Source organism: Pantherophis guttatus, chromosome 1 (assembly GCF_059756535.1).
Source record: "Pantherophis guttatus breed Tessera chromosome 1, ASM5975653v1, whole genome shotgun sequence".
In the NCBI taxonomy this organism is placed as follows: domain Eukaryota; kingdom Metazoa; phylum Chordata; class Lepidosauria; order Squamata; family Colubridae; genus Pantherophis; species Pantherophis guttatus.
In genome coordinates, this window is record NC_142063.1 from 148,138,125 (window position 1) to 148,161,488 (window position 23,364).

At 37.7% G+C, this 23,364-nt stretch overlaps 1 protein-coding gene across 13 annotated transcripts in view; it reads right to left on the minus strand.

The window, feature by feature from the left end:
- KCNH7 (potassium voltage-gated channel subfamily H member 7) overlaps nucleotides 1-23,364 on the minus strand; it is a 330,241-nt gene that overhangs the window by 29,629 nt on the left and 277,248 nt on the right. For 11 of the 13 annotated variants that reach the window (XM_060687993.2, XM_060687992.2, XM_034426376.3 and 8 more), the window contains 4 exons: nucleotides 22,629-22,828; nucleotides 9,175-9,427; nucleotides 7,852-8,057; nucleotides 2,995-3,094 (listed from right to left, as the gene is read on the minus strand). In XM_060687993.2, the coding sequence (XP_060543976.1) occupies nucleotides 2,995-3,094; nucleotides 7,852-8,057; nucleotides 9,175-9,427; nucleotides 22,629-22,828 (759 nt within the window). The remainder of the gene's footprint in view (nucleotides 1-2,994; nucleotides 3,095-7,851; nucleotides 8,058-9,174; nucleotides 9,428-22,628; nucleotides 22,829-23,364) is intronic. The other 2 variants (XM_034426358.3, XM_087881974.1) reach the window with 1 other exon arrangement.

Consider the following 23,364-nt stretch of genomic DNA (forward strand, 5'->3'; position numbering starts at 1 on the left):
TATCAGAAATAATATTTCTTTTGTGAAAGACGTTTGATTAAGATTTTTTAATACTCTTCTTTTAAGGCTGAACAAACATTTCTTATGAAGAAAATCTGCAATGCTGAATTAATTGTCTTATCCTTGGAAAATTAAGTGGCCAAGGTACTAGAGGTAAAGGATAAAAGGAAGTATGCATTATCAATGTTTTGTATGAAGCCAATGTAGAAACAGTTGCTATAGAAACTACCGCAGTGAGAAAAAAAGCTAAGATTTCAAAGAGATACTACCCCTCTTCAACTTCTGATACTTAAAAAGAAAAAAAAAAGACCTCATAACAAGGGTATCACAGGAATAGAAGAAAAATGCATAAATCTGTTTTAACTAATTAAATCTAAATGTTGTTCATTGACACAATCTCAGTCTTCCCTTCTAGGTAATTCCCTAGTTTTGTGGTCTCCTTTGTGCCATTTTAAAAAAAGATTTAAAAGCCTCTTGGGTCAAGGATCTGTTCCATTATAAAGTTAAAAATGACATGACTGGATGAATAACATTACATGATATCTGAGATCCAGATGTTCCCTATTCTCTGGAAGGCTGTTAACACTTGCCTTTTCCCTCAGGCCTTGGGCCAGGATGGGAGGTACCGCCAGCATTGTGATTTAGGAGGATAGTGATATAAGGTTGGTGGAGCATGAGAAGATTTATAACCTAGTATCTTTTATTATTTCCGTATCTGATGTTTCGCTACCTAGGATCATTTTACCCTAATATAGGCAGCAGCATACATTGGCTACATGTGGCAGGCCTGGAAGCCATCTTTTGTATTGGGCCTTCAGACCTGCCCCATTTACTACTGTGGCAAATTGGGAGGGGGGATTCTATGGAGCATGGGTGATATATATAGTCATAATAACATTCCTTTCTCAGAGGTTCAAGGACATCTTGCCCTGGACCTGGAAGGCTGGAACTGGGAGGCATCTCCAGTTGGGACGGTGCTTTGATTGGACCATGTGATGGACTTGAGGGTGTTGGGTGGGGACTTGAACTTTCCTTGGGGGAGGGGAACCTAGAAGCTTTCAGATTTGGGTTTTTCCAGATGTGCCAATATGACATCTCTAATAAAATGTAACTTTGAGGAAACTCAAGCCTCGGAGTTTTCTTTCATTGGGGGTGTTACTTGGAACCCTGACAACATGATAGCTACATGAATTGAACAAATAAATCATTTCCCTCAGGATTATAAAAGGTCGCTTAAAAGAGGGAATGCCCCTGGACTAAGAGCTTTCTCTTAAGTCAAAAGGGCTCTCTTCCAAGGGACAAGCATTTTATTTAACCATGTATATTTTAATTTTAATATGCTGTTTGCTTGTTCCTATGGATTTGATTGATTGACTGAATTCCATGCTGCAATCAAAAAGACTCTTGGTGGCTTATGCACAAAAGTTACAAATGAAACCATCCACAGTAGAAAAAATAAACAGAATTATAATATGATCATGCAAAGGTAAAACCATATAAAATAAGACAGGAATAAAGAGCTGAAATGGGAACATCAAATCAGGTGAAAGCTCTACGGAGCAACTCGGTCTTCAACAGTTTACAATAAAGAGGGAGCTAGCCTGACTCTCTACGAGATGGCTATTTCACCATGCTGCCTTGTCTCAGCCCCCAAAACCTTCTGAAAGTCCCAAATGCCTTGGTTTTTCCTGGTTGATCTAATCAGTCTGGCCAACATTGAATGGAGCAGAAAGTCCTGACGTATCTGAGTATCAAACTATAAAGGATTTTATAGGTTAAAACCAACATCTGGTTATACTATGTAGTACCCCACTGTGATAGGATCTAAAATTGGTCTAGATGTGAAATACTATAGTTTGTACTTTACACAGCCTAGTACAGGGGTCTCCAATTTTGGCAACTTTAAGCCTGGCTGGGGAATTCTGGGAATTGAAGTCCTCCAGGCTTAAAGTTGTCAAGGTTGGAGACCCCTGGCCTAGTAGACAAAAACCAAAATGAGAATTGCAAGACTGAACTTCCTGGAGGCAGAGACAACAAGAGCAATTTTGGTATTTATTTGTTCTCTGAAAAGGAAGTGAAGGGTTGCCTCCCCAAAATAGTGGAGATATAGTTCTTGTTCCAACAGAGTCTTCATGGTTTCATATTGTTTATTTGTTTGTTTTACAAATGAAATGTGTCTTTCCTTTTACAGATGGGAAAGTCTGGAGTCAAACCAAAGAGTTAATTTTTGCTGACTTTTAGTATTCTTAGTAGATCAGCAGGGGTGTAGCACTTGGAGGAGTGAAGTCATAGCAGTAATTTATGTGGCATCCTGAAAAAAAGATCTATTAAAAATTCATAATGGATACAGGCCAGAAAGTTACTTTTTCTTTTTCAGCATGTTTTAATATTTATTTAGTTACTGAAGGTCACCCAGGGACATAATCTCAGTCAACAATTTCTCAATGGGGGAAGAGGAGGGAAGAGCAGTTTAAATAGTTTATGAAGGCATTTTCTTGACAGATTTTGTTGCCTCTTTTCTTTTGGCTTCATGCTTTAGAGAGGCCCTTTGATGAAACAGATAACACAGTACTTATCAACAATAAGATACTGAGCTAAAAGTTTCTTGTAGGGTACAGGCAACTTGGAAAACATCTTTTATACTGTATCAACCTTTCAGAAATACATCAGATTAGAATGATAAGGGCAATAAGGAAAAAAAATAAATCCCTAATTGTTTAATTTCATTAACCTTGAAATTGCACATAATGTCTACTTAAGCAATAATCACCACTGAATCCAATGGGAGTTATTCCCAAGTAAATGTGTATGGAAATGCAGTAAAAAAATGTAAGTCAAATAGGCATTTTTGCCAGGTGAAAAGATATTGGTTCTATCTATGTACTAAGATGTTGAGCAGACTATAATGATCTCTGAGTCTTAAGACAAATTTAGCATAGATTTATGTGATTATCCTTTCATAAAGCATCATTTAGTATATAAAGGCATCCTTACCTTTATCCATGTCACTTTCAAAAGACAAGTTCCTTCTTCGGAGTTTACCATTGTCTCCATCCGAATCATTTGTGGTCTGTCGCCTTATTGCAAGATCAGCCTTGAAAAAGAAGATGTCCATATAGTATATGATAGATTAAGACTTTATTGATACAACTCTTCGTTAGTTTACTTTGAGATGGATTCAGATCTCTACTGTCCATAGATGGAAGGGTACCTTCTATAGAAAGAAAGCTTTTGAACCATGGAAAGCTATTGATCTTAGAAAGTGGGGACGGAAAGTAATCTCTCTTCTTGGCCCCAAGTATGGTTCTACACTATTGGAGGGTCAGGTTTCCCTAGCCCCCACAAAGAATAGGGTATGGAGGATTCAAAGCAGTGGTGGGATCCTCCCGGTTTAACAACCGGTTTGGTGATCGTGCGCTTCGTGCAAGCGCACAGTTTGAAGAAATCTTCACTTCCGAGTTTCTATGGAGGCGTCACACAATTGGCTCTGCAGCGCGAATCAGCTGAGGAGATAAAGGTAGGAAAATAGCGCAGGCGGGCAAGTGGGCCCATCTGATCGTTGGGGTGAACTGGTTAGCTCCCAACTCATCGTCGGAGCTACTGGTTCGCTTGAACCAGTCCGAACCGGTAGAATTCCACCACTGATTCAGAGGGCTGGTGAAATGGTTTTTCTCCTACTTCTCCTAGAAAGAATAGAACATTCCAATGCCCAGCATTTTGTCTCTATGCAAAAAAAACAATAGTAGTAATTCCTTTTCTGAGTAAGACTCACTCATAATTTATAGATGTGTGGGTGATATTGAAGAGATGTCTCTTTAAAAAAAATGTTGATATAAGCACTAGAATGCTAAAGTCCCCTTTACATCTTGTTCTCTGAATTACTATTTAAAGTTGTTTATTCTTTTTAAAACAGAGTGTTCTCAAAAATAAGCTAGTGAAGAAAACAACCTCTTATAGATTGTTTATTACTTCAGACAGGAATGCAGTAGTAAATTATAATTAGCTATGATGTTTAATTACACAATAACAGCAATAAAAGTTGATCTACGTAACAATAAAGCAGACAAATTATATGCTCTTTTATCTTTCTCTAATTTTTCCTTCTATCATTGAGGCAATGACAGAGATGTGACTTTCATAGCTGAAAAAGCCACTTTTATTTTGGTAAGTGCCATTTCTTCAAATAATTATTTCTGCTCTTTGTCAAGAATTTCCGAGATATACATAGTCATTTTTCACTAAACAGAAACAGAACAAAACAAAACAAAACAAAACAAGAAAACAAAAGAGAATAGAAGATAGAAAAGAAAGACTGATCACATCTGTCTTCTCAATACAGGAAAGATGTAGGCAAAAGTTCTTAGAGAAGTTTAGCGTGGTTTGCCCTTGCCTCCTTCCCATGGTTGAGAGAGAATGACTGGCCCAAGGTCACCAGCTGCCTTTTGCACAAAGAAACACATCGTCTCCCAGTTTCTAACCATTACATTATACTAGCTCTGTAGATGCCATTGTAGGGCGGAATTGTAGGGTGGAAAGGGACCTTGGAGGTCTTCTATCTAACACTCTGTCCAAGGTTTTGTTGTTGTTAGTTGCGAAGTCATGTTTGACCCATCGCAACCCCATGGACAACATTCCTCCAGGCCTTCCTGTCCTCTATCATCCTCTGGAGCCCATTTAAGTTCACACCTACTGCTTCAGTGACTCCATCCAGCCACCTCATTCTCCGTCGTCCCGTTCTTCTTTTGCCCTCAATCTTTCCCAGCATTAGGCTTTTCTCCAGTGAGTCCTCCCTTCTCATTAGGTGGCCAAAGTATTTGAGTTTCATCTTCAGGATCTGGCCTTCTAAAGAGCAGTCAGGGTTGATTTCCACTAGGACTGACTGGTTGGATCGCCTTGCAGTCCAAGGGACTTGCAGGAAATGGTTGTCCAATCTTTTCTTGAAAACCTCCATCGATTAAGTGCCTTATATAACTTAAAATATTTATAATCTCCTTGACAGGAAATTTATCCTTAGTCCAGATTGGATCTCTCCTTAGTGAGCTTCCCCCCATTGCTTCTTGTCCTACCCTCAGGTGCTTTGAAGAATAAGTCATCCTCATGTTATTTAGTAAACCCACTGCTCAGTAAAATACAGATTACAATTTATAGCAGTTTTGCCTAATGTAGATATCCTCTAGATCAGCATTTCTCAAACCTGACAACTTTTAAGATGTGTGGATTTTTAAGATGAACTCCCTGAACTCCCCATCTAGCTCCAGATGTATGGACTTCAGCTTCTAAAATTCCCTAGCCAACTAGGAAATGCTGAGAATTTTAGAAACTTTTGCTTAATGCTATGGACGGAACCCACATTGGGGAAAGCTGATGTACAAAATGGTTATTGAACTTCTGTTTAACCTAACTTTTTTGTCTGACACTTCATTAAAATTTTAATGTTCCCCTGTTACTCTACAGATTTTACTAGGTCTAGTTAAGTGCTCCTCAATAATGGGTTTTAAAAAGATATATAATTTAACTCTCACTTCATGAGACCTTCATTCATCATGTCGTTTGCATTTATATTGTAAATTCACTCTGCTTCCTTTTTGGGTTGACATGAATTCTTTATATTACAATTCTTTATATTCTTCCCCTTGTTTGGAGACGAAAAGGAAAGTTAGCACCTTTTTCCTCCCTAGAATCTTTCAGTGATTGCTGTGATCTTTAGATTCTCAAGGACCACCCATACACCCTAACCCATACAGGACCCATCCTCAATACATGGTTGACTAGTATCTGCCTGAATGAATCTAATGAAGGGGAGATTAACTATTTCTAGATCATTGGTTCCACTATCAGCCTGCTTTTACTGCTAGGTACCATTTTCTAACCGTCTTCTGGAATCTGCTTTTTTGTAATGCAAATTAAATGTTTTTGCATCCTGCATGCTGAGATAAAAAGGTCATGATCATCTATGTGACATCACACTAGAAGAGTACTATCATACTTCCTCTCAATTGACTTTTCTCATAGCTAAACATAGCAAGTTCCTTCAATTACTCTTCATAATTTCTAGTCTAATTGCCTTCAGTACCCTTCTCCTATTCCATGGCTTGTAAAACTCTTGGCCCATGGGCCAGATGCGTCACATGGTAGCCACGCCCATGCCTGGTTTAGCGAAGGGGGGAAAAGTCCCGATACATCCCATGATGACATGAGTTTGACACCCCTATTCTATTCCTATTCCAATTCCAATGAATTCTGCTTAAATGGGTGATGCCAGGAACTGGATACAGGGCCTAAACTGGGGTTTTCCTCAGCAGCTGGTCACAGATGGAACTATAAGCAGCTTTTCTTTTGCATTCCCATTTAACTGATTAACAATGGGCCTTAAAAATGTATCTGACTGTTAGTCTTCCTTTTTTTCTTTCTGCTTTCAAGTAGCAAGGGAAAAAGTTGGGAAACGGGGCTGCGACAGGATGTTCAGATGAAGAACAATCTCATTCAGGAGAGGAAGTTGTATCCAACTGGACTCCAAGGATTGATAAAAGTAAAGATGGCAGGGAGCAATGAACAAACCCCTCCCCCCCCACACACATTATATATGAGCAGAAGCTGTTTAAATTGTGGGTGTCTAAGGAAAAACAGCCAAACACTGTTTAACATTTTGCTACTTATTGGAATCCAAATTTGACCACCTGAAACATCTAAGGTACTATGCTGCCTGAATAGGCGTTGGGGATACATCTAACCTGTATTGGGTCTAGAAATTGAGATGATGGAAACAGAAAAGAAGAAGAAATGTACTATATGCAAACTGAAGCAGAACTACAAGCAATGAGAAAAATATGGCTACTAGGATAATTTAGGTAGTAATCTAGAGCTATTACATTATAGATAAAATAGAGAGGGTGAGAGAGGGAGAGATAGAGAGCCATTGTCTTTACTGAGATTGAATTTTAGATTGTGGATACATTATTTCAAAAAATTGAGGCATGGAAAATCTCATTTATGATGTGCTTAGTTTCTAAATATGTCATGTAATAGAATTGCTGTTCTTTTCTCTGCTGGATATTAATATTACTGTATAACTGCTTTTTCCTACAGGTATCTATGTATCGATCTATGTATGTATCTATGATCAATATATCTGTGATCAAGCACCATGTTCTTCATGCTCTAGTCCCTTATCATGAAAATAAACAAGCAATGCAAAAGGAGAGAATTTTACTAGGGTTTTTTTCTTTGCTAATATTTATCTTTCATCATCAATTTTTATTATGGTGACAGAACACATTTTTCTTTCTTTTTTTATCTTTCTAGACCAAGGGTGTCAAACTCAAGGCCCTGGGACCAGATCCGGCCCGCGCGGTGCTTAGATCTGGCCCATAGGGTCATCCTGAAAACAGCGAAGGACCGGCTCGCAGTGAGTCTGCAAGCGAAAACGGGGCTCGGAAGGGCTTCACGCGGCCCTCCCAAACTCTGTTTTCGTTGGCAGGGGACTGCAGGAGGATCCCACCAGCCCTGCCCGGGCCACCACAGGTACCCCTGACACGAGTGACGTTGAGCTGGCCATGCCCACCCTGGCCATGCCCACCTGGCCCCCCCGAGGTCAAACACAACCCTGATGCAGCTCTCAATGAAATCGAGTTTGGCACCCCTGTTCTAGACAATTTGTAGATGTTGTTTTTGCCTTAATTTCATCCAGTTAGGAAGGAGGGAATGGCAAACCACTTCGGAAAACCTTGTCAAGAAAATTGCAGGGACTTGTCCAGGCATCTCTGAGATCGGACAGGACTGAACAGAATAAAAAGAAAAAATCTCATTTTTATTGGGAAACGAAAAGATATCCAAACACTATAATTAACATACTTTTGCATTTTCATGTCTCAAGTTGAAAGTGAGTTCTAAATTGGTGAGAAACAGGTCTGAAAATTCAGGATACATATCCAAAACTTCTAACAAGTCTTCTCGCTGGATTTTATGTAAGTCACAGTAGGTTAGTGCTCTCACATCTGCATTTGACTTTCCTGGTTTTGCATAAAGATGGACCATTTCTCCAAAAATATCATTTTTGCCTGTAACAATAATGGCACAGAAAAGCATGGTAATTACAAGAATTCACATTTGTCTCTCTCTTCTTAAAAAAGAAGACAGAAATGTCTAAAAATGATTGTTTAACCACCAGTTATTTATTTTTCTTGTAAAAATTTTTCTTCCTCTCTGGAAATCTCACTAACAACCGGAATGACACAATCCGCTGTCATTATAGTTTTTCCCACATTGACTTAATGGATGCTATTTACTGCGGAAGGTTGTTATTGCCTAAACAGAATTCATTGGGCTTTTACCTCTAGAGATCATTATTTATGATCCTCATAAAAGAGCCTTGTAAAACTTTGCGAGGAGCATATGATGATTCAAACCTTTGAAAGTAAGGATGGTTGAGTTCTGAAGAAGTCGAGGTGTGTGCTGGAAACATGTTCCTACCATTAGGCATTCATCAGGTTCTTGTGGGAAATTATGGCAATAATTGTTGGCAATCCCTAAAGGATGAGCACTGACGTTTCATCACTGTTATGCCTTTTCTCTATTTTGTTATTCGGAATATCTAGACAGTGGAGATGTATTTTTCTACTAGCATAGTAGTAGTGCACATCTGATCCTAATATAATTTAAGCTTAATTCTGTTTTGCTAAATTACAGAAGTTGCTTTTCTTAAGAATCAGCGCCTAGGGTTGCTTTAACTGCTTGATGTAGAAGAAAAGGAGGCAGAGCTGGGGGAGTTAAATGTGTCATAAGCTTAGAGTTTTTACATTGCCGCAATCCAAATCCAACCCCTCTTGAATTCTATTGACTCTGATCTGGTGCCAAATGAGGGACAACGGAATTCAAGAGAACTTGGACTTATATCGTTTGTGGCAATGCAAGGACTGTAAGATGATGACATGTTTAACTCCACCCCTCTGCTCTGTCTGCTTTTCTGCACTTGATCATGTATTCCTTTTCTCTAAATTTTGCAGAATGTACATTTTATGAAAAGAAAAGGGGTTCATATTGGATTCAGTATGAGATTGATGGATATTCTCTTTTTATTCATTCTAATATGCAATACCGATTCTGCTCTTAAAAAGGAACGATTGCTGATCAAACCGTTAAACATTTCCAGAATTAATGGTATTTCTGAATGCTTACCGAGAATTGCTACAACCATGTCATTCTTGAGGATTTCAATGGAGCCTCGGGAAAGGAAGTAAAGTGCAGTCAGAACATCACCACAATGGACTAGTGTGTCCCCAGGAGGTGCATGAGTAGTCTTAAACTTCATAGCCAGAGCCCGGAGACACCCTTTACTCGCACCCTGGAAAGCTTTGCAGTTTTGAAGTAAGCTTTGGTTGAGGTGGAGACAGATATCAGCTTGCAAACATTCTGGAAACCCCTTTAGGACCTGATGAAGATAATGTAAGAGTTTAGTACAACCAAGCTGCTTGGCCTATAGTTTGGGAATATCATTTCCTTGTTCAATCGGGTGCCAAATAAACTGGCACTAGATCTGTAATACAACGGAGATCAAAATATAATCAGAAATTTGATTGGCAGCACTGATATGGGTAAAGGCATTCATGTTGGATATTGGTCACAGGATGTTCTTTTATTTAGCTAGCTGGATCAAAATAATCAGAATTGGATCTCTAACTACACACTATAGCTTGCTAGAAAGTGATTATGTCCAGAGTTGGATTCCTAATTTGATACATCACTGGCGATAAGCCTATCTTTTGGAGGGTAGGGCACGAGTTCTGGTTATGCTGAGATGGAATACCTATGCTCTCCAAGGACATTGGAAAGAGAGGAGACTGAACCTTACAAGGCACGATGTGAGAGGAGTGGAATGAATCATGAGTCATGTGAAGGGAGTAGGATGAAAAAAGATGTATGTTTCAGTGACTTAAAGACATGAAGCCAGCTTGTGTTGGAAGAAAGAATCCTCTTGTCTTATCAAAGGAAACTGACTAATGACGCTGAAGCAATTCTTCAAAAAACGTGTCTTACTTTTGCATTGGCTTCTGAGGAAATCCTCCCATTATGTCCCCCTTCCCTCCTGGGTAGCACTGATTCAGGCCAGGTCCAGGAAAAGCTTCCTTTTGAGGTTGTGGGGTTTTTTGTTTTTTTCCCCCTGATATAGGAAAAATGAGCAGACAGGGGATGCACAGAATTGACTTCACTTAATTGGAAGCTTTATGGAAGCAGCAGGACATCTGTTATTTGCCGCAGAAGACCAAGCTTGACGTAGGTTAAACGTCTCTGCTTTTAGAAGAAGCAAAGAATGCTTCTGCTTGTGGAGGTGGATCCTGATTAATGGAACAGCAGCAGGTAGGATCAAGGAATCTGGTTCTTCCTTCCCTTGCTCCAACCTTGGCACCAGCAGTTCCTTTGATGCCGCTAACCTGCACTGAGACACTTCCTTTGATTGCTAATGGTTGCTTAACATGAATTATTTTGCTAGATCTGCTTCAAGGGATGAAAAATCCACACGCACACACAACCTGCCTTCTCTGATTATGAAAATGATCAATCCACCTCTGGTAACAACTCTTCGATGTCTCTGAAACCTGGCAGAGTCAAAGAGAGGATCCCACCAGTCATTCCCTTCCTTTGCATTAGCCCTGTTAAAAAGTATGCTTGCCGCTGGTTGTGGAGTTTTGAGGGCAGCTGAAAACCCTTTTGGCTGTTTTACTGGCAGTTTGCTTTTTTAAAAATATATATTCAAAGTTCTAAAACACCATTGCGGGCTCTCCAGAGGCAGTGCTGAGCTCCAAGAGAGGGACTGCAATTCCCTCTCAAACAATAGCTGCACGATCTGAACCTTGTACCTCTTACTTTCTTCCCTATATCACCTGTCTATTACGAAGGAGAGCTCAATCGAAGTGCAAAAGCTGAGAAGAAGAAGTACTTTTCAGCTTGTGACCCAAATAGAATGATGATCTATCTATCTACCACTTTAAAGGGATTTGATACTTTCGTATGTTCACATATTATATTTAATTGCATATTAATTAAATAATATAATTCCAGTGTTTAAAATCTCTAAGTTTTTGTTCCATTTCAGCACAACAAAGCAGCCATTTATGGATTCATAACCAAAACATTGATCCTATTTCTTCAGTTCTAATAAGCAAGATATGGAGGGTTGTTACTTTTGACAGGAGAATGTCATTTCATCGAAGCAAAGCTATGAATTAAGAAATGACTTTACATATTTATTTATTTATTTATTTATTATTCAAATTTCTATACCGCCCTTCTCCTTTCGGACTCAGGGCGGACAAATTAGATTTGTGCTGCAAAAGAACAAAAAAAATAATAATTATATACAAATTGCACTATTTAAAATCTTATGGCCAGGATGGCCATTTCAAAGTCCAGGAAACAAGAAACATGACACTGTGAGATTTCTATAGGTTTAGCAGAGTCAAGATTCCTTTTTTTTTTTAAAAAAATGCACTGTTTGTATACAGATAGTCCTCGACTGTACCATCCATTTGACAACCATTCGAAGTTATGATGGTGCTGAAAAAAGTGACTGTTGACGATCCTCATACTTATGACTATTTTGCAATGGCCATGGGGTCATGTCATCAAAATCGGGGTGCTTGGCAACTGGCATTTATTTACAATGGTTGCAGTATCTGAGGGTCATGCGATTGCCATTACAACTTTCCCAGAGGGCTTTTGACAAGCAAAGTCAATGGGAGGGAGCGGAGATTCACTGAACAGCTGCATGATTCACCTCATGATTGGGTCAAAAAAAGATCATCAAATTGGTCCTGTCTCACTTAATGGCGGCATCATTTAGAAACAGATGTCCCAGTCTCAGTTGTGATCGTAAGTCGAGGATTACCTGTATGTGTTGTGATAACTAAATTCTGATTCTGGAACCTGAAGGGCTGCTCTAAGAACAAAAAGCCCTTCTCTCTTTCTCTCTCTCTCTCCCTCTCCTCCATTCCTGTTGAAGGACGGATTCTGATGCTTTCCCCAGGAACTCTTTCCTCCTTAAGTCTCCAGTATCAACTCTTGTACCATTCAAAAGGGCAAGTCCAAAACAGATTTTCAGGAGACATAAGGGCTATAAGGAGGGATGTGGTGGCTCAGTGGCTAAGACGCTGAGCTTGTTGATCGAAAGGTCGGCAGTTCAGCAGTTCGAATCCCTAGTGCCACATAATGGGGTGAGCTCCCGTTATTTGTCCCACCTTCTGCCAACCTAGCAGTTCGAAAGCACGTAAAAAATGCAAGTAGAAAAATAGGGACCACCTTTGGTGGGAAGGTAACAGCGTTCTGTGCACCTTTGGCATTTAGTCATGCTGGCCACATGACCACGGAGATATCTTCAGACAGAGCTGGCTCTTTGGCTTTGAAACAGAGATGAGCACCGCCCCGTAGAGTCAGGATTGACTAGCACATATGTGCGAGGGGAACCTTTACCTTTACTTTAAAGGCTATAAAGTGCAGAAAAAAAAAACAGTTAAAAATGATCTTCCATCTGCAGAAGACACTCAATCTGGTTCCAGTCCAGAGAAACTTGGATCCAACTCAATGAGTTTGTATTTTTAGAGTTCAAGCACCCTTAAAAAAAAAGGGGGGGGGCTTGCACATTGGATCCATTCAACTGTTTATGACAAGCTCCTAAGTACTTTTTAATCCTTTCCTATCCTAAGGATAAAGAACCAATGGAATAATCCAAAGCATGAGCACTCTCCTGAAGTAATAAAATGGGGCCCGAAGCACAGTTTCTTTTAGTTTCTCATCTTTGAAAAAACTGGTTTATCTCACCTTTCCTTAAATTTTAGATATGCTCCTTGACTTGAAAATTCACTTAATTTTCCTGCAACTTTTTTCTTGATATTTGGGATATATGAATGTGAAACTATTACCTGTGTAATTATTTTGCTAATAGTTATATTAAATACAAAATTTTTATATTTGTTTTAGTAATATATACACTTTTTTTCTGCGTATTTTATACTGGATGCTAGACTTGCTATGATTCTTGTAATCTTTTTACACATTGCTCTTCGAATAGAGAATTGCATTGCAAAATTCAGGGAAGTGCAACCTCCTTGAAGGCAACATTCAAGGTGAGTAATCTCACTTTAAAATCCAAAAGAAACAAATGCGATTCCCCACCCCCATCATTTCTTCCTTCTCGTGTCATCTGCCTTCAATGGCATTCCTGCTCAGAACATTATCACCACGTACAAAATTAGCAAAAGGGAAGAAATAACTTCAAACTAGGAGAGACTTCTTAGGCAGCTAGAAGTCAGCTATATCTAATAAACAACAGATGTAATTAACTTGGTTCTGCTTCTCTAAGCAATTAATCTGTACTTTTTTTTAATAGCCTGATCCTTAAAAAATGATAATTAAGGTTCAGCATTTGGGATTATAAACTTCTCCAGCAACATAATCTCATTTATTCTTTATTCAATTGTAGACAACCAGACCAATTCTAGCAGCATAACGTTTTTTTTAACCTTTGCTCAGTTGTCATCGGTTTCAACTGAATGTATGGATATTTAGAATTGATCCCACAAATGACATAAAATACTGGACATTTTATAAAGTTATCTTTCCCATTAAAATACCTCTTTTCTTACAGAATATTTGGATGTATTTATCACATCGGTATACCACTAACTCTTGTGTTTTAAGATGGCTTTTTTTTGTAATAAAACACAAGGCACAATATAATTACAAAAACATATCAAATTATTGCAGCTAAAATGATAATCCTACTCAATTCCAGGTGACATCGTCCCTCAAAACCTGTCTGGAACAGTTCTCTTTTCATTGCTTTTCAAATAAGCACAGGGGTGAGGAGAAGGACTTGATCATTGAGAAACACTGGCTACGGATCACTAATGATCTCATTTTATTTTTATTTTTACACAAGGGATACACAGCATTCCTAACTGGGAGGAGTATATTGACTGGATCCAGGCTACCTGGAGAAGGAAGTCATATAGGTATCCGGGAGCCAAGTCATGAAAACTTTCAAGGTTAAAGCCATCACTTTTACAGTATGCAGAAAAATCTCTTGAAAGCTAATGCAGTGCCTGCAGTTTGGATGATATATGGCTGCAGAAGGTCTCACTTGCCAGCATGGACAGCTGTATTCTGACCAATTACACTTTCTGAGTGGTCTTCAGGGGGACTCCCATGCAAAGAACACTGCAGTAGTTTATTCTGATGGTGATGAGGGCATTAGTTACAGCTTCCACATCTTCTCACTCAGGATAGGGATGACCTACTCTTTCAGAGAGTGCGTATTTTCCAATGTTAAATGGCAAAAGATGAGTAAGGAAGACTGTAGTCTTAAGCACTTTTATAAGAGAGTAAATTGCATTGATTGTAACGATTCTGCCATTACCAAAAGGCATATATATATATGATTGCTCCATCAGATCAGACCTGCGTTCATCATTAACTGCGGTAGTGATGTTGGGGATGGGAGAATAGCCAGAGATTCAGACGCTGAAAATGTTAAAGGAAAATCTACACCCGTCAACCCAAATAAAGCCATAGAGAAATCCACCAAGAATGAATTTCTAAAGAAAACCTCAAGGTAGTGGCAGATATTTCTCTCTCTGGGTGCAAAGAGAAAATAATGCTCAGTTCCATTCAGTCGCCCCTACTCCACCCCAATGCAAGGGATTGTAGGGTCATTAAAAGGAAAAAGATATTTATTTATTATTTATTTTTTCCCTCAAAGAGGGGCTCTGGGGAGTAACTTCTTTTATGGCCTGATATTGTTGGAGTTGAAGAATTTTGTTTTGGGTCTGTTTATGAAACATTCTGGCTGTGGGCATGGAGGATGAAATCACTCTCTTCCAAAATCATTTCTTTCCTGCCTCTCAACTTCCTTCTATGGGTTTTTTTAGTCTTGATGAGCATGAATCAGTGGCTTTCACTCGGGAGGGAGAAAGAAAGAAAGAATAGCCTTTAGCGCACATGTATTCCCTCCCAGTTATATTTTCCAAGCTTCCAAGCTAATGAGCTGCAGTGGCGCAGTGGTTAGAGTGCAGTACTGCAGGCTACTTCTGCTGATCACCGGCTGCCAGCAATTTGGCAGTTCGAATTGCTCCAGGTTCAAGGTTGACTCAGCCTTCGATCCTTCCAAGCTCGGTAGAATGAGGACCCAGATTGTTGGGGGCAATAGGCTGACTCTGTAAACCGCTTAGAGAGGGCTGTAGAGCACTATGAAGCAGTATATAATAAGTGCTATTGCTATTGCTTAGCAGGCAAGAGCATAAAATGAGATGGAAAGACCTAAATCCCCTTTTCTGTCTCCCACCCTATCTTATAAAGTTTTTACTGTTTGTTTGAATTCTGCTTAAGAACCATAGGATTAAGATAATATTTCTCTTACTTTTCAGTGGTACACAGACCAAAACCATGCAATTCCTTCCAAGTAAACAGGGCAGAGAGGGATTTTTATTGGGAAAGGGTTAGCAGTAGCATCTTCTTCTGAGTTGTGGGTAGATAAATAGTAGGGTTGTGGAAAAGAGTTGGGAGTCCCTTTATAGAAGCCCAAAGGATCCAGCCTACCATATTCCATGGGTACATACTCAGATGCACCCCATTACAAGTGGTCATTCCTGATTGTTTATGTTTGATGTACACAAGAGTGTCTCTTCCTGCCCTTCCCAATCAAAATAAGTTGCTCAAAGTGGCTAAGAAATTATGTATGTTACATAGGATACAAAACTATTGTAATTAGTACGAGATTGTCAGATGCAAAAAGAGTACAGAATCAGGAGGGGAAAAGACCATTTAGATTACAGTGACTCTAACATTTTTTAAAAAAAGAATGGTATTTAAGTAGAAATGTTTTTCTACTTAACTTCACAGAGGTGACTTCATAGAGGAAGACAGAAACGGAAGAAGAAATCCTAACTTCTTGGGGCAGTGAGTTCTTTCTTTAGGGCTCTGCAGAAAGCACTTGCCATTGAAACTGTATATACACTGATTTTATGAGAAATAGATTGTAAGGATCAATATATGTGATTTGAAGAGAGGAAAGCAGAACCTTTGCACTATATTTTAGCACTCCTTAGAACAGATCATTGTTTTTTATACTTCAAATAAGGATTGTATCACTGCTATTAAGGTCAATACAACCTTATTTCTCAGTTGCAATAACACTGCATTGCAGAGGAAATTCATTTTTTTTATCTGTCTGCCAGTATTTAGAAGGCTGATTCAGTGACAAAACTGAAAATACCAGACGTAATAATATCTGACCCTTCATTCCATCTGTATCTGATTCTGAAAAATTGGAAGATGGCCTATAGAAGGTGATGATGGAGATGAAGACAGACGTTCCATAATGCTCAAAGGATGAAAATTCAGTTATACACCGAGTTAGAAATATGGCTTACTTTATAAGTTAATAAAAAAGAAAGGAAGATATGTTAAAAGGAATCTCTCATAAGAAATTACATTTACTATGAATTTTATTTCAGTATTCTACTGCCTTCCAGTAGTGACATCCATAGAATTGGTGAAGACTGGAAGAAAGGGCTTGAATCTTAAACAGTGTACTATCTACCAGAACTGTCACAAAATATTTGCATTCTGATCATAAAATAAAACTTTTTTTTAATAAGTCTTCTTCATAAACTTTTCCATAAATCAAATGGTCTGTTTTCCAAATTACGTTGATTTGATTGTGGTATTTGAAGTAAACACTCATATTTACTTGTTAATAAACCCTATCCAATCTCCATGGGCTTACACTGAGAATAGAATGCTTAGGAGTGAAGCCTTAGGCAGCAAGGTGAAAATTTTCATCTATTTATTGGGTGGTTTAGCTGTGAAATTCAACAAGTTTATCAGTTCTTCTTTTTAACAGAGAAGGTACTTCAGTTACTGATAAGAGTCATCTCAGTAACTAACATTTGCCTTCAAAATCTGGCATGATGTGGCACAGTCATAAAGGTATCAATACAAGCATTCCAATGACCCTCATTTTTCCCCCACTTATCATTTCAATTGTCCCCCAATGTGGTTTTTCCCTTCAATATTTGTGAGGATTCACTGGTTTGACCATATTACACTTTACAATATCTTATTATTCTTTGTTATTTTTGCATTATACCATACCAGAGAGCCTTTTGGCATCAAAAGATGGCTATCTAAGCCTTTTGAAACATAAATATCATTTTATAGGAATATACTCAGAAAATCAGACAGGTCTAAATTGGGTTATGTAAAATTGTGCTATTATTGTACATCATTCAGCAGACAGGTAAGGGTATAAAGGGATTTCTAGGTAGTAAAGGTGGGTCAAAATTATGAATTACAATGGATATTGCTGTATCTATTATATAAAAGAATTCACAAACCAGCATGACTAAGGCATTCCACTAACATTTAAAAAAACTAAAATATGTTCACAATCCGCTAAAATGTATTTTACATTTTAATCTTCCTAAAAAGATTAAATATCAGTAATATCAGTTTGGTTGACTTGATGTATGGAAGACCATGGGAGCATGAAAATTAGGAAAGGAAACACACATATGATTCTCCTCCAGATTGTGTTTTTATAATGAACAGCATGCAAACTAATCAATGCTGAATGGATACAGCAAAGTAAACAAAATGAACCAAAGTGAATTGGAATTATAATAAACTCAATCTGATATACTGATAGAGAATTAGAAGGAGACGTGCAAACATTTTTTGTATTTCTTTGATTTAGGCCCACCTGACTCCAAATGCAGCTCACAATTTAACAAAGAAAATAAAATACAATGCCATTCAAAAATGATACAACAGTTAAAAAAAAAACCTAAATAAGTAACAGCAGATAAAAAGCAAGATGGCGCATCCAGCCAACACAGTACTCATCAGAGGCTCCAACCACTTTAGCTTAAGGCCTGGGAGAAAGGTAGATCTTTAAGTCCTCTAGAAAGTTATCAGTATGGGGGGATAGTTCCCATTGTGAGATCCTTGGTGTTCTCTGAGATTGGTTATTTCCTTGTAGATTTTTCATTATCAAAATAGGTTAACATCATCAGGCACTGATGATGTAATCTAGTTTGGTAATGAAATGTACATTACCAAATGTATAGTTTTTGTAGTATTTGAAGAATGCTATCATTTCCTCCCTTAGTTTCCTCAGTCTTTCTTCATAGGAATTAACTTGTAGTTTCCTGATCAGGCCCATTGCCCTTCTCAGAACTTGTTCTGGTTTGTCGGAATTCTTCTTTAATCCTTTTTTAAAATATGATACATAGGTGGGGTCTAATCAGTGTTGAACAAAGTGGAAGTATTTCTTCTGGTGTTTTGGAAAGTCTGTTTCTACGGTTCTACGTTCTTCACGCAATTGATTCACCTTCAGTTTGCAGTCAATCCCTGTTCCAAAATGAATTTTACAGGTGCTGTTATCAGACAGGCATTCCTCAGTTTATATTTGTGTGTCTTAGTCCTATTTCCCAAATATATTATTTGTTTTGTTTGTACCTGTCTGTGTTATTTCCCCCCCAGATCACGTCTCTAATCTATTCCAAATTTCACTTGTCTTCCAGAATACTTGATAATTTTATGTCATCTGAGAAGCATTTTTCATTAAAATACTGAATAGTGCCAAATGTGAGATTCAAAAAAAAAATGCATCTCATTAAATATCTCACTTTATTTTTATGAGAAATCTCTGATGAGAACCTATTAAGAATGACTTTTATGCCAGCCATTTATTCACTTTAATTGGCATGCCATTCAAGTCATGATTAAATAGCTTTTTAATGATAATATTGTGGGATACTTTATCAAATGTTTTGGTAAAATCAAGGTATGTATACAGTATTCCCACGGCCGGTTAAATAAGGCCAGTCTGCCAAGGCTTTTCCTTAATAAAATTTTGTGTGGTGATTTTTAATAAGTTTGCCTTGTTTTCTATGATCTGTTCTAGAGTTTTCCAGAAATTGTGGTAGACTGACTAACTCTAGTTCCCTACATTCTCTCTTCATTTTGAAGATGGGGACACTTGTTTTCCATTGGTCATCTGGTAGGTCATCTACTCACTAGTGGTCCTCCAAATGAAAGCCTAAAAATCTGTTCTTTTTCAGAATTTGGACTGTGATTAAAGTAAATCCCAAATCCTGTTCGTCTAAACATAACACACATAATGTTATTAGTAGCACAAACTTTGAAAAGAGTCATCTACAATGAGATATATAACAAAAGAAAAGGAGAGATGACGTAAAATAAAAAAGTGTTTAAAATAAATGAATTATATTCTTAGCCTATCTCAGTTCGAAGATACCATTCTTTGGATCGATCAGTCATTTGGAATAAAGTAAGGAAAAAGTATTAACTTCTCTATTTACAATAAATATGTCACAAAGCTTTATTTTCATAAACCTGTTGCACCTAATCCAGTATTTTATTCATTTTTAATTTTTTTTATTCCAATGTAATAACATTAACACTTTAAAAAGCATTTTAAATAACCCTTCATAATATTAACAGTGAATATAATTACACAAAGCATGCATTAACTTTTCACAGCAGGAACTAATCTTTCTTTAGACTAGACTAGACTCAGTTTTCATAATTCATCCTGGCTACAAATATCTTGGGCGATCCCCTTTGAATCTCAGAAAGTCTGCTAATTGCTACTGATGACAGGTGACAGATTCTTCATGATCAATTACCATGCATGCTCAAATGATTAAAAGAACATGTGAGTTCAACTCATCTGCAAATGGATCTAAGAGAAATATTTTTTTTAAATGTTTGCTACTAACATGCACATAAGTGAGAGTGAAAAAACACTAACACAACCAAAAGCATAGAGTGATAGGCATGATGGCTTTATTCGGAATTGTGGGGCTAAACCATAGACCATGAATATGGCACTTTCAAAATATTTTTCAATTTAGATTTCAGGTTGTTAGGTTTTTTTGGTTTTTGGTTGCCCAAACCTGATTTTGCCCTTCAATTTATCAATCACATTGCTTAATAAGAAAAAAAAAAGCTATTTGAAAGAGAAATCATTAAAATAAAATTTAATCTCAACAGTTAACATGGGATATTCAATTTTACACTGGAATTAAATTGGATATATAAATACCTCCTGCTCTTACCAGTGAGTGGTGTTATTCCATGTATTAAGGTATGAAGCAGACAAGAAAAAGATAAATCTTTCATAAGTACAACATATAAAAAACAATTGGAACAACAACCTTGCATTAAAAGTCATTTGGTTATTTTCCTAAATATATGGAATTTTATGAGCATAAGAAGTATCATATTACAAAATGCTGCTGAATTATGTTTACTGCTGCATTTGGATTTGAAGCAGGAATCTCATACCTGTTCACGTACATGCAATAGCAAGTAGAGTGGTTAACTGACATCCCACCCAGTATACTGATGAATATGAGATAAGAAGCCATTTAAGATTGCTTTTCGATACACCAAATCTTACACCTTGTACTATTCAGCTGTATGCTCCTGGGCCTTCTAAAGAACCTTTTGGAATCAGTTATGAAACTCTGCACAGTTCCATGAAGCTATTTCTGTTTATGGCTCACGATAACATACAACTTCAATATCTTCCATGTGATCTTGTTTAAACCGATTTTCGTTGCAGCATTTATAGCTTCAAAGGCAGGAGTCAGTACTGTAGTCTTACGTGGAAGGCCTCGTGGGATATTAGGTTTTTCTTGAAGAAAGTGAACTGTGAGCCTGAAGTGCATTCCCACAATGATGGAAAATGGTAGCTCTGATTAGAGTCGTAGATGATTAGATCGACTGTGAGAACAGGGCCATTAAAACACATTTGAGCCATTGCTTTATATCAATATCAATATCAATGCATTAATTGTAGTTTAAAAGGTGATTTTCAACACATCCAAGAATTTAGGTAGGTTTGCCTGATGGGGTTTGGAAGTCTCATGTGCTACACAGCAAACAGCTTTGGAGACCTGCTTCAATTTCAGAAATGGATGGTTGTTTTTAAAAAAGTAACGAATGGCTCCATTTTGAGAAAAAATATGGGCATGGCTTCCCTCATCCATTCATTTACCCATGGACTAGATGACCTACAAGGTTCCTTCCAACTTTGTTAATCTGTTAATTTGCTTTTTATTTAAACTAGAATGCAATTATTTTATCAGGGGTCTGTCAGATTATATTCATGAACTGGAATAGGGCATAGCAACAGGTCAGCCAATGAGGGCTGTTTAGTAACTGAAACATAGTGTTTGTTGTATGGGGCCGTAAGAGACAGTTTGGAGCCTGGGTGTGGCTTAACTGTTCTGTATATAAGCTTGAGGGCATTAGCTTCTCTCTCCCCCATTTTGCCTTCTCCATTTTGTGCTGTGTTTGTACTTGCTATTTCTCTTCTCTACAACGTGGAAAAACCTACAATGGTATTGTATATAAAGACATTTTCTTATGTAGTTGAATCCTGCAGAATTATTTAATTGTGACTGATTGTGTGTGCTGCAACAAACTCTGACAGGGTCCTTGGTGCTCCCTGAGCTTGGTTGTTTCCTTGCAGACAATTCATTATCCAAACTAGGTAACATCACCAGTGCTGGACTACCAAGCTCAGAGGGTACCAAGGACCCCTCATTTCAACCCTGAGCTACAAATATTATTCTTTACTGGTAACTATTTTATACTTTGTTGGATCCAAATCTTGACCAGATAGATCGATTTTACCTCAGCAAAGTGGTGTTTGGATCAGACTTAAAGCAGGTTAATTTAGGATTATACTGCATATTTTATGAATATGTATACTCCTCTCCTCTGTGGAAATACTTGATTTTACTGAAATGCACCTTTGGATGTGACAGTTAAAAGCAGAAGAACATTGGAGCATGATAGATATTTTACTGTCTGTTTTTTTTAAAAAAATTAAAAATATTGCACATGCATATTTTTGTGTATGTAGACACCCCTAACGGCTACTCTGGAAAAACAGCTAAGTGCGTATTATAACCTGGAATGAGCAAAAAGGAAGGATTATCTCCTCATTTTGGGATTCTTCTTTCAATTGCTGCTTTTGAGTTGGCTTTCCATTGAAAAAAAGAAAAGGACATATGTAATTACAAATTATATGGTATAATTTGACCTTTAAGCATCTTCCTCAAGGCATGTAGAATGGTATTTCCATCATCCATGGAATATATTTTGGCACTAACTATGTATGAAGTTATGTTACTTTCAGCAAAAAAACCTGCAGTTATCATTTTATGGAGCAAGGCTTGATTTTTAAGCAATTCTAGAATAATTGCTCATGCAATTTTTTTTCAAAGAGATTTTGTATACATAATTGAAAGATCTACAGGTTACTTCTTCCAGTCAAAACTGGCTATTTTCCAAAGTATTATGCTACAGCGTCTTGATATTTATTTATTAAAACAATGTATACGGCTGCCCATCTCCCAATACAATTCAGGGCCAAGGGCCAAGAAAACATAAAACCACAGAAAACAATAATTAACAGAAAGTTAAGTGTGGTTAGGGTTGGAAATAAAGCCTTCTACTACCATCAAGCTTGATTTTCTTTCTTTTCTATTTGGGTTTGTACATGTTTGTGTGCAATTGTTGCTAAAAGCAAACGTACATACCATGTTCATGTCGATGCCATTAGTGTACGTCCACGCATGCTGGAAATATTCTTCGAGCCTCTGCCTCAATGGGTTGGGAATCTGATGAAAGCGAATGAACTCTTTCACACGTAGCATCTGCATGTGATACCGTGCCGTTCCAGAATATAGTCTTTGGATTATTGCGGATACGTTTCCAAAAATGCTTGCATACATTAATGCTGGGGTTAAAATAAAAGAAGAAAGACAAGCGGTTGCCTAATATCATTGTACCCATACAAAATTACCTATATAGCTCAAAATATGTGCAACACACTAGTTTTCAACCCCCCCCCATTTTACAGAGGAGGCCACTGAAAGGGACACATGCCTCTTGCCACTTACATAAATTTGCAAAAACTGGGAAACAATGATTGTCCCAATTAAGTATGCATCCGTGGCCACTTGTCCAGGCTCCACATAGAGGCATTGGATCATGCATCATGGAATGAAAACCTAATGCTCCATTTCTAAAAATATGCCAGGTATAAGAAGTACCCAAAGTTGTTTACAATTACTGGATGAATCACTCTGCCTAAAGCCAATGGGACAATTCCTACAAAGCTGCAATTTGCAGTACTTCTAACGTGTTCCAACATGCATCAATAACAAAAAATTCAGATATGCTATTAAATATAGGATCAAGTTATTTTTTTCAACAACACTGTGAGAGAAAAAAAATAAATTTTCCTCCAAATATGTGCCAACGAGTATCTTT